The 12,749-nt window shown below is 40.6% G+C and overlaps 1 protein-coding gene across 2 annotated transcripts in view; it reads left to right on the top strand.

Moving 5' to 3' along the window:
* The first annotated feature begins 480 nt into the window (after nt 1-480).
* efna3b (ephrin-A3b) overlaps nt 481-12,749 on the top strand; it is a 52,708-nt gene continuing 40,439 nt past the window's right edge. Inside the window, exons 1-2 of one of the 2 annotated variants that reach the window (XM_067511466.1) lie at nt 481-1,067; nt 1,338-1,550. In XM_067511466.1, the coding sequence (XP_067367567.1) occupies nt 1,441-1,550 (110 nt within the window). In that variant the 5' untranslated portion in view covers nt 481-1,067; nt 1,338-1,440. Of the gene's footprint in view, nt 1,068-1,337; nt 1,551-12,749 lie in introns of those variants that run through there. The other variant, XM_067511467.1, reaches the window with a different exon arrangement.

Below are 12,749 nucleotides of genomic sequence, written 5' to 3'. Positions count from 1 at the left end.
TGAGCCCCATCACACTTGCTTGAAAACACTTAAACTGTATTACAACTTAATTGCTTTAATAAAATTGAGATGTAAAATTAATTATATATGCTAACTTGCTAAATAAAACAGCAAGTCTTTACAAAACTTTAATAAAGTCAATCAAACGAAAATCACTGTGTACAGTAATGCATTTCTTTATATTAAAAGAACGTGTGTGTGTGTGTGTGTGTGTACCTGTGCTGTAGCTGTAGGAGGCCTGAGATGATAAAGGTGCGGTGTTAAACGGACTTACAGTGTCTGGGAATAGAAGCAAAAAACTGGTGGTGGAGAATATGTGTGTGTGTGTGTGTGTGTGTGTGTGTGAGAGAGAGAGAGCGAGAGAGGGGGAAAAGAGAATCTATGGGTGGTCAAACAATGCAAAAGTGTATGAGCGCGTGTGGCTGTGGAGAAGGAAGAAGGGTGTTAAAACAGGCTGCACATGGGGACAAACGTATCTGGGAGGGGGATTCAAAGTAGTGTACTTTTTAAGCGGCTGTAGACGCCAAACCGTTGACACAAAAAACTTCCATTTGCGGTGATGCCTGATGTGCTGAAGCTCGGCCACAATATCGGAGGAATGAGCTTTTTGTCGCTCGCAGGGGGTGGAGTTAGAAAGTGAACGAGTGCTGCCTACCAAACAGAGAGAGGCGAGGGAGACGAGAAAGAGAGAGGAGAGAGACGGGTGGGCAGACGATGGTTGTCGGATAGAGACTTAAAGAGCTAATGAAACTGGCTGGTTGAACTGTTTGCAGTCGCATGGCGTGCTCTGCATCTTTCGGATCCTTGGAAGGACAATAAAGAAAGAGGAAAAAAGAGAATAGAAACTGCAGCAGAAAGCAGATAACAAGAAGTGTTAAAACAAAAGAGGGCTCGTTTGACATATCTTATTTTCCCACCGTTTACCCAGCCTTCATTGCCTCTTCACGTCACCCTTCCCCAGCGGACAGGAGCGTTTCATGCACGGAGAACCACCGACTTCCCGCTTGGATCCACTAACACGCCGGCCTCCCAAGCTCCTCTGGCGGGCTCGCAAGCAGCAGTTCTCGGTGAGATGAGAAGACCGGACCCAGATTAGTCATTAAAAGGACCTGCTCAGAAAGACTTCCACAAACCCTGTTGTTTGAAGCCCCAGGATTTGTTGGGGAGGGAGGCTGAGTGCAGTGCCTGGTTTATGGGGGAAGGGGGAGCATCAGTCACTTCACACCACAATAGACTTTTGAGTTTTACAACACTTATTAACCTGAGCAAGTATTACAGTCTTTGACCGGTTGTATGCATGCATGAAGCTTTTGTTCTCCCCCTCTCCCGTCTGTTAGGCATTTGCTGGGATGTTTGAGTCGCGTTGTTTGGTGGGGTGAAGGGACCGAGAGAGTGGCCGGAGAGACCAAAGGGACGGTGGCGGAGAGAGGAGCCGGGAGCATGGCTCTGGTAGCGCTGTCTCTCTGGGTGCTAACGAGTCTCACCTGGGCGAACCTGCTCCAGGTGTCAGCCAACAGACATTCCGTTTACTGGAACAGCTCCAACATACAGTAAGACCCCCACTCCTGTGTGTGTGTGTGTGTGTGTGTGTGTGTGCCATTTCGTTTGATCTCTATTCTCCACCTGTTAAAGTTAAGGGAAATGTCCTGATTTGCACTCTCTGGGCTGCTACTTCATCAGTGCTTTATTGCTGTTTCAGACCATGCATGTGTCTCTCCGATGCTTTATCAGGATTGGAGCAGCCACCTTATTCATAAATGGAAGAAATTATTTTCATCCAAACAGGGGTCTCTTGTTTCTCTCTAGGGCAAAGCTATTTTTGAGCCTCCAACAGCTCTGTCAGACCCCTACTGTGAAGTCAAGGTGGCTCCAAACCATCATTTAAACATCTTTTCTTGCACAGCTGGTCAAACATATTTAGTCTCTGTTACTCAGCCAAGCTGCAGTTTATGCGTCTAACTATATATTCAGTTTCTTCCATCATTTTTCTCTCCCCTCTCCCCTATCTTTATTCATTCTTATTGGAGGAATAGAAAGATAGGGAAAAGAATCACATGTGATCCACTTGCGATCCTCTCCTCTTCTCTCCATCATGTGGCTCTCCTCTTGCAGTCTTCCAGGGCTCTTTCTCCCTGTCTTCTCTTCTATCTGGTTCAATTAGGAGCACTTCTTCATCCTGACCTCATTGTGTAGTAGCAGTGTCACTATTCAATCTTTCCTTCTTGCTCCCTCTCCAACTTGCTCTCTCCTTCCATCCTCTCTAACTCCCTTCTTTGTTTACACTCAGTCAGTTGGCCTTTTTGTTATCCTCCCAATCCCTCGGTCCTTGCTTCTATCTCAATTCAAGTAAAAAAGCTTTTTTTTCCCCAAAGCTGCAATTTTAATACCGTCCTCATGAGTCCATGGCTCTGCTACTGGATTTTTAAGAATGTCGAGTCGGTCTGCACCAACACACTGTAGGTTTATTTCTCCTCCTACAATTCAGAGTAAAACATTGTAAATTTATGTTGTACCAGCTTTTCCACCATGACTTAAACATGTGCATCCAAATCTTTATTAATTCCACATCTCTTTCCCTTGCTCTAAATATTTCAATTATAATTTGCAAATTTGCAACTGAATGCATTCAATATTTACTGAGCAGGTCAGCGAGTTGTGATCTATTATGTGTTTTCGATAAGGCCACAAAATGATGCTACAATCAACCCAAACTGTAGGTTGTGGAGGTGCACAAGAGCGCATGTCACACATACACACCTTCCTTCTCGTTCTCCATCTTGCAGTTATTCCTCCCTTTGTGTAAGCCATGTTTCGGCTGCCAGGCGTCCCTCAAAACATCTCAGTATGTGGCATTTACCGCTTCAGCAGAATTTACTGGGCTCCCAAGATGAGCAGTCAGATACATAGCAACTCATATTTTATGACTGCACTTATTAAAGACGTAAACAATATAAAAGAAAATACGCCGTTGTTTTTGCACGAAGAGGATGAATAGTCCTGTTTGCAGACAATAACTCTAGGCCAATGATTTTAGTTTACAGCGTGAAATAAAAACTATGAGAGGCAAGTGAATTTATACCCACAACAAAATTACTATACATGAAGTACTGCGTAAACCAATAGGAGCGGAATACATAAGGTTATTGGTTGTGGTTGATTCTGTAAACAATATTAATATTCCTGAATGTGAGAAAATTATTTCCGTGCATTTTAGAGAAACTAATATTGCGTGCATAGTTGCTCATAATCAATTTTAGCCAAGGTTTTTCTTAACCTCTCAATGTAAGTCTTTTGTGCTCTGTAATAAATTCATAATAAACACTAATTAAACTCCTATATCAGAGACAGAAGTTGATTTAGATAACGTGAAAAAAACACACACTAAAACAAAGGAAATAAATGTTAAAGATGAAAGCTCATATATTATAATAAAAATAGAACAATCAGATTTAACCTTGATAAAATGTATAATTAATAATTAAGTCAGACAATGTTTTCTGTTTATAAGTGTTTTCAGTTCAAAAAGCAGCAGTTGGTGTTTCTGGAAAATCAGAGGGAGGAATAAAGCAGTCTGGATCAGACTAACCTTTAACCTGACTGTCCAGGACCTGAGTACCGCAGAGCCTGCGGTCTCTCTCCTCTCTGGTTCTCTCTCTCTGTCTTTCCACACATGTTGACTGGAAATACTGTTTTCATCCCAGCGGCAGAATGTTCTTTGCCCCTGCAGTGTGTGTCTTGGTGTGTGTGTCTTTTTTAAAAGACTGTAGTTAATTAAAGAACAGTGCATCTCAATGGACTTGCCTCATCCCTGATCTTCCCATGTCTCTCTTTCTCATTCTCACTGCACACGTACACAATGACAATGTATGAGCAGTGAGTGGGGATAGCTTTTTCAATTCAGTCTGCTTACTGAATTAGGAGACAAAAGGGGCCATGGACAGTGGTGGACAAAAGGCAGATAAACTGCGGGATAACCTGTCTAATTTACTCTTTGATACACTTCTGAGCCATTTTTCTACAGCACAGATCCTATTGCCAGCATTTATTTCAATTGCTGCCCTCAACACCACAACATTCAACATTTGCAGGGTTGGCTGGCGTGCCTCTAGCCATTGGCGATCAGCCTCTATGGAGTTTCTCTAACTCGCAGAACAGTGAAGGTTTAGAAGGCCAATAATAACTTGTAGTATAGCTGTCAGTTTGAGTGGTAAACACATTGTAAAGCCTCAGGACCCTATAGTTTCTCAACCAGCTTCTGACCCCAAGCCACTCATCAACCACAAGAGACAGGTTTAGACTGTTACTGAGGATTAACTACTTTACACACACACTTACATGCACCCACACACTAATGTACATGTGCATGAATGCATGCATAAATCTGTGTATGTGCACATGATGGCAGGCACATATATTTTTGTACGTACATGAATACACACAAGCATACATGCCCCCACAGTGTACTTTTTATACTTTGAGAAGACGGATAGTTTCCTGTGTTTGCAACTTGCACAAAGGCGGTTGCCACTGCCTATCAGTCAATTGTCACTGATATCCCCGAGCATGAATGTGTGTATAATGGTGTGTTTTATGTGTGTGCTTGAAACCTAGTGTATGTGTGTGTTTGCCCTGTTACAGATGTCTCTGTTCATCGATGAGTGACCGAAACAAAAACAAATCCATCAGTCCGTTAAATCACACATTATCTTCCACCACCTGGCAATTAACCACCGCTGTGTGAGTGAGTGCGTGCACGAGTGTCTGCATGCATAGACATGTGTATGTGTGTAATTTAATAACGCAGCAGTTAGCTAATTTGCATAATGGATATCTGGTGATATCTCTAAATTTATCAGTGGTATATTTCAAAAGTGATTACATTTAAGATAAACAAACACATCATCTAAGCGTCTTTTGACAATCTATTTGCCTGTGTTTGTTGTTATGTGTGTGTGTCCATGGCATTCTCACCTCAACGAATGCCACTGGAACGAAGCCAGCTATTGCAAGCAGAATTTGCTTCTCATATAAATGCACATGTGTGGTAATCGATGCAGAGGTGGAACTTGTTTAATATTCATCCATCTCGTCAGATTGCAAAAAGACATGTCATGCAGGGCGGGTGAGAAATAATGCAAGAATATGTGAAGAGAGAGACAGTAAGACAAATACTATGGGACTGGTGAGAGGAGTGAGGGAAATCGGTAAGAATACAGATGCACTTTGTGTGGATTCATAACAGAGCAGGGGGAGGAGGGTCATCATAATAATTATAATCATGCTTGGCCGATGCCCTCATACGCACGCCGAGTTCTCGCATTAGGTACGAAGACACAGACCTAGTTTGTGTGTGTGCGTGTGTGTGCACGTGAGCGAAAGAGAGGAGGACATACACACAGACAGGAGGATTGAACAGGCCAATCAACCAAGCCTCTGGCACCAATACAAACCTATCTGTCACACAGTCCCACTTAGGACGACAACAATTACATTTATGAATACTTGCACAAAGGCGTGTGACTAGTGTCTTCACAAGGCCCTCCTTTGTGTGTGTGTTTGTGTGTATACATTTAACCCATCCATCATAGACACTGCCGCTGCATGTGTCAGCTACCCCTGTGTGCACACAAAAATAAACCTCACACACAGGCTCAGTGATTATCATGATGGCTATATGGCTACAGCATTCACACCCATCATTAGTAATGAATATTAAGGCCACATAGTGTACAGGTGAATGGATTCTGGTTTGAGTAGTGATGTGTGGGTGCGGTGTTAAGGCATTTGCAGAGAGATGTCATTAATTAAAAGCAATAGGGAACACCTGTATGATGGATGACTTCTGTTTGCACAATAAGATCCAGTGGTCTTCTGTCTCAGTCTATTGCGCTGTCTTTGTGTGTGAGTGTATGTGTGTCTGTGTGCGGGGGGGTTAATACATTTTTCTGATTAGACAGTTATTGTCTAGTAGGTAAACAGAGCATTAAGGGATACACACAAGGAGAGGTGGAAAAGAATTAAATAATTTTTTTGTCCTCTATCTTTTTTCTCTTTGGGGCTGAGCTAGATTTCAAAAGTGTGCTCCCACCCCAAGCACTCATGGGGTAGTGGTATTTTGGGAGCGGTGTGGTTTAATGTAAATGTTGCTTTATCTGTCAAATTAACTTGGACTAAATCTTTCCAGTGCTAGAAAATATGTGGCCTTTGTTTTGAGGTCTGTTTTGAGATTTTCTTTTTTTTTCTCAACACTCTTATCTTCTCCTCTCTTCCCACAAACTTGTAGGTTTTGACAAAAGCTACTTAATTGGCATTCTTAACACACATCCTTGCAGATGTTATAAATTTACACATTCACTTAAAACACTGACATTGATACTGAGAAAAGGACAAGCCAGAAATATCCAGCTTAGCCTTTTTTCCGCATCTCTCCATTGAATCTTTTGTAATAAGAGCCATCTGTAAGAAAATTGAGTATTGATGTTCAGCCCTCGTGCTAACTTTGTCTTTAGTCAAATGCTAACTGGTCACTGTAATAGTCTGGAGGCATTAAGGCATGTGATTCTGCTATGACCAAAATTTTTGAAAGTCGTGTAATTCTGATCAAGCCTGATCTAAAGTAGAGGTATGAATGTGTGGCCTAAGATTGGTATTGATTCAAGTGGCTGCTGATTCCATGCTGATTGCTCAGTGCTTAGAAAAGATGCTTCGCCAGCTTTACCAAGATTTTCAAAATCTTTGCTAGGAATCGCTTTGACTTGATTTAAAAACATGCCTACCACAGAAAAGCATTTAGCCGGTTTTTAAATGCATCTTCCTACACATAATAAGCAAGTACAATACATTTTCCTTTTGGAAATGTATTGTATCCATTTTCCTGGAATCACAGTCATAATCATAAGCTGAAACAGCCAGTGATTAGTTATTTATAGGACTTAGGATATGGACTCAACACAACTCAGCCAATGTTCCCATGATGTAGATAGAGGAGAAATATAATAAAATACAGAGAATGGCATCACTGTTAGTGTTTTTCCCACAGGTTGAGAATTTATTTTTGTCACCAAGCTCAAGGGAGGTGGAGGTGTAGCATGGTGGGCTGCAGAACTGCACATAAATGCTTGGCTCGTCAGTCTTTTCACTCAATGCTCAATTACATCAGCATTTTCTCTCAAACTTTAACATGAAAAAATAATAAACACCAAAGTACAGAAACAAACCGTTACAGTGAATGGACATCTGTGGATGGGCCACCCACATACATTTTGTTTTTGGGAACGTTTTGTGTTCTGACTTACTGTATGCACTTATGCACAAGTGAGGCTAGAATGTTTCCTGAGTGATAAATAAGGCATACAAGTTATATATAATTGATTTAGGGATATATTCCTACACATGTGAAAATGCCTTGGTTAAAATATTAATGTAGATAACATTTTTGGTGCTGCTGTCAGTCTGTTTTTATGGCTTGTACTCATCTGTGTGTCATTTGGCCAAAAAAAAAAAAAAAAAAAAAATCAGGGCTAATTGATGCAGAACCAGTAGGCAATAATAAAGTGATATGGATTAGCTTTTAATGTGTCCTTATCAATGCTTGGACCAGTGATTCATGACGCTGACAAATCCCTGAAAGTAATACATTGAAGCAACATTTTTTTTTCCTAATGTCTGGAAAATGTTTGGTATTAGGGCTTTGAGATGCAGTTGGTATGTCTAGTGTAAAGTCTGTACATCTTGGTATGTCAGGATGGATGTTGTGGATAAACTCACAGTAAATCTGAAATATTGAATCCAGGCAGCATCTTTGGATGTCGCATAGAATGACATTTCTTTTAAGTAAACTGTTTTGAATTCATTATTTGTGTTCTGTTTATTAATTTATTTACATATCTGTGTGCAGGCATGTTTATCATATCATTTGCCACCTGCTGGGGGATGCTCAGAATAGACAGACTTTGTCAGTCAAAAAAAATAATAAAAAAAAATACAAAAGTTTTATATCAATGCTTAAAATGTTGACCAAATCACTCTGAGACTTTCTGGTCAGATTTCAAAATCAGATGTTTTTGAAATGTTGGATTGCAGGTGTGATTACTGTGTGGAATTTGCTTTTCCAATTATTAATTTCATACACCATCAGTTTCCTATGCCATCCGTTAGATTGGACAGTTTAAACTACCCAAAGGTGCCACTGAGAGCGTGAGTGATTGCTTTTTGCTCTGCTTTGTGTTAAGTCCATTGTACACCCTCAGAAGTGCTGTATGGACAGTCTGAAAATGATTAAAAGCTCCTCTCAGGTGTTTGGACAAGGCAGGCCTCTGTTGCCCAATTATTATTATTTCCAAAACCCGACAATCTGACTGCCACACCTGTGTTCTGGCCAGGTGTGCACAGGTGTGAAAATGGGGTGAGCTCCAAATGTGGTGTAATTTTTTTTTCACCGCTCGACCGCACCAATCTCTTTGGTGTTGGCAGAAACACAGAGGCTGTTTGCTTTCAGAGAGAAGACTGGAGGATTGCAGCCAAAACTGGGATCAACATCTGAACAACAGGCACTAATAAGAGCCAATACTCTTCACCTCATGTTTTTGAATCAGAGTGGCTTTGCTCTTATTCTCAATAAAAACCAGGATGATGGTCTGTATATAGATTTATTTTTTTAATGTGCTATGACAACTTCTACTTTACAACCACCTCTCTCTGTTGTGTAGCTTCTGTACCACCTCTAAGATCCGGTTTGTAAAGCATCATCAAACCATTTATGAGAGACATTGTAGGTGTTAGATTAACTTGCCACCTGTCCACTGTGGATCAGGAAAAGCTGTACACAAACAGATGCACAACAGAAGCTGAAGGAGAGAAATCTTTTTTTTTAACTACAATTAAGTGACTTTTGTTTGCAAACAGACACACAGGAGTTTATCATATTGGCTTCTCCATTTAGTGATGTCAAGATTGGTGGTCTTGGAGGTTATCCCAGGACAAGCCAGTTGTAGAAAGTAAAAAAAATAGAGCTCATTTTACTGTCACTTAACAGATCTTTTCAGGACAGTTTGTTTAGATAACAACATTCATTGTTGAGTCTTTCTTCATTGGATCTTAGCTAAAATTTCTCACTTTACAATAACGAGGAGCTGTGTCAGAATCGTGTAGTGTTTGTAATGATTTAAGATAAATCGGTGCCATCTGAGGCATACGATTTGCCTTTTTCCTTGACAGCCAAATTACTGAATGACAGTCTTCCCTCGTTACCTCTACATTTTGGGCAAAAACACAAGGCAAAACAAGAATTTATCTTCCCCACCCATGTGTTAAATTTGAACAAATTGTCCATAGAGAACACACCCACAGTGATGGGCTGGAGGCTGTACACACAAACACTCGCATATACACACACTAGACACACACACTTGATGTTGTTGATATTAACAATATTCTCTGAGCCAATGCCTAAGCTCCAGCAGTGTAATCAGGTGCTAATAACAAGACTGTGATGTTTACAAGCTGTTTCAGAGTACTTTATGAATCTGTTTGTGTGTGTGAGTATTCTCTATGTGTGTCTATTCTCCATCAGCTCAGTTGGGGCTTTGGGGGGTACTAATAATGTAGACTGTCAGCTAGTGTGCACACACACACATGCACACACACCAGATGCTCATATGGTGTGTTTGTGACGTGGCTAATGATAGCAGCGTAGCGGCAGTCTGAGACCATATGCTGAGCCTGATCACAACAGAGCAGAGTGATCCGGTGTTAATAAACTCTACCGACGAGACAATTAGAACTCCTCCACATAAAAACAATACAGTCGCAAAGGAAAATGCAGCTGTTTTCATTAAATGCACACACGTGCCAAGAATCAACTGTCGCTGGCCATAACAGGACAGAGGAGCAGCAGGGAGGAGAGCAGCTGCGTTGACTGGAAAAGTGTCTATTGTTACAGTTTGCAATGCGAAAATGATGCTCATTGTTGAGCTTTGAATATTGTCATCAAGATGTAAACAACTTCACGGTGTAGAAGATATAATGAGCAGTTCTATTCTGGAGGAGCCAAATTTTATAAGATGAAATTATGACAAAATATGGGAGAGTCTTGATTGTGAAGGTTGGATTTAGCAGCCTTGGGGAGTGTGTGTGTGTGGGGGGTCCTTTCTTCAACAAACTGCAAAGGACACAGAACTGTGCTTATTCCATCCACAGAGAGAGCACAGCAGAGAAGCAGAGAGTCTTTAATTGAGGTTTTATCCATTTAAGCTGTCACTAAGAGGCCAACTCTGAAACCTTTTAACCACTCTCCTCTCAGTAATGACACAAATCAGAGAGGAAATGTGTTTTTGTCTAAGCGTTGGTGTGAATGTGTGATGGTGCGTGTGCTCGTGCGTGTTAGTGTTCGTGAAGCGGGAGGGTAATTATGCGGAAATTGGGAAATGGCTAAGTGAATTATGACCTTGTTTCACCAGAAGGTTTTAATCAGTCCCAGCCAGGCCAGGGAGGGAACAGCTACACAAGCACTCTTTTCCTGATGGCAACAGCAACCAGTCAGTAAAACTGACAGTCAACTGGTCTGATGTGTCAGTGAAAACCAGTTAGTTGACCAACGATTCACAATCTGATGGGCATATCCAAAGATGTATGTTTGTGTTTTTGGTGGTGCATTGTAAAGTGTTATGTCTTTGATTGTGTTGTTTCTGCACACTAAGTGATGGGTGGAAAGAATTGGCAATAATTAGGGCTGCAGTGGATGATTATTTTCATTAATGATTAATTTACTTATTATTGTCATGTTTAATGGCTTTGTGAGCAAAATGTCTGAAAATAGGAGAGAACAATATAATTTCACCAAGCAAGTTTTCGATTGAAATAGTTTTCCTTCAATCCTCTTTGAAATAGTTGCATTGATTCATTGAATAATCCTATCAACAATAGCAATTTAAAAAATCATGTTGATTTTAACGGCTTTCAGCTTGTCCCTTCAGGGGTCGAGACAGCGGAACATGTTCCACATATTGATTTGGCATGTGTTTTTACGCCCGATGCCCTTCCTGATGCAACACTCCCATTTTTTTTTTATTTTTTTTTTGTCCAGGCTTGGGACTGGGTTGGGCAACACCTGGTAAAGGTTGATTTGAAACCACTGAAACTGCAATCTTTTTGATTTGTGTTTCCTATTCTAATCACTAATTATTTAAATGAATACATTTACCGATGCAAATAATCAATCGATTACTAAAAGTTATGAAAATTGCACATTATAACTTCGCAGACTCATCCTATGAGTGTTATACATATATGTCAATGTTAGAAAATATATTAGATTTAATATTGCAATATGGATTTTTTCCTTTATTGCTTAGTGGTTGTTTTGTTTCCATTAATACATCAGCGTGTCTGAATCTGCCGCCAGTCGTCTGAAAAAGTGAACCTACCACTGCGGTGGAAACAAAAGATGATGGAGGCTAATGTCACCTTTGACTAACATGTGATTATTGTCAAATTATAAGTGAGATAAATTAGTTTTTTGGTTTCCTGCTGCTGGGTCTTTTGTCTTGTGCTTTTGTGCACAAGTTGTCTGTAAGCTTCAGGAGGTCAACATTAGTAGTTCCAGACTTACATAGACTAGAAGTCCAAATTACTGAACACACTCACCTTATGAGTAAATCAAAGAGGAGGATTAATGAAATGATGTGTAAACAAAGTAATTATGCCGTTCAAATGACACATTTAAGTTATTAGGTTGATGACAGTTCAAAGCTGTACGATTCTGCCAAGCTTAATATCATCACTCCAGGCAACATGTCATTTTGGTCTTAAACAGGTCAAAATGTGCAAATATAAAATTTGTTTCAGCAAATTGTGTTTGCACGTGTGCATGCTTGTTTATGTATGTGTGAGTATCTTGCTGTTCGAATGTACGCAGGACCAGCATTGCTGGTGTGTGTCTGTGTGTCTCACAGTGCCTCTGTCGGTTCTGGTCCGGCTGTCTATTTCTGTCAGTGCTGGATCGATGGCGTCCTACAGACATCACACTGCACTCCTTGATGTTTGAGCCTGTTCCTCTTCTCTTTCTCCATGTATCTGCCACTCTGCTCTCTCCTTCTTCCCTCTAGCTCTCCATCTCTCTTGCTGCATCTCCCGTTGGCTCGGCCTCTTGGCATCACTTCCTCTTCTCCTCCTCACTGTCCTCCTCTGCATCATCATACTACTCTCAAGTCTCTCTTCAGATCAGACAATGAGATGTGTATGTGTGTGTGTAATTTTGGCTGCCTGTTTATGAGGAATTCCTCCTATTGGCTTCACTTCTTTGGCAGTTTGTGTTTGTGTCCTAAATGCCAATATATGCTCCAGCTCTTCATAGGTTTTTAAGTATTTTTAAAGGATTTTTTTAGCTGTAGGCAGCTTAGGAGGTGGATCTGGATGAAAATTATACTAATTCGTTTAAATGTTGATCAGCTACAATATGCACAATTTTGGGATTTAACTAGCATCACTCTAGAATCAGTCAGTCCACCCAGGGTGTCAAATACTGAGGCTTTGTCACATCCTTCCCATCAGAATGTGACGAACAGTGAGCCTTGCTTAAAAAACCCTGTAGAAGTTAATATCTTAAGACTGCTTCCATTTAAGTTTATAGCACAATATCGATATGATTTTCTCATGTGCCAGAACTTGTTACATGCTGAAATTGATTTGTTAAGAAATCATCAGTGAAACACAAGTTGAGAAGCCATTTAGGAATCGCCACTATATTTAAT

The sequence above is a fragment of the Channa argus genome, chromosome 7 (assembly GCF_033026475.1).
Source record: "Channa argus isolate prfri chromosome 7, Channa argus male v1.0, whole genome shotgun sequence".
Classification (NCBI taxonomy): domain Eukaryota; kingdom Metazoa; phylum Chordata; class Actinopteri; order Anabantiformes; family Channidae; genus Channa; species Channa argus.
The sequence above is the reverse complement of the archived record's forward strand: the minus strand, read 5'-3'. Positions and strand labels throughout refer to the sequence as shown.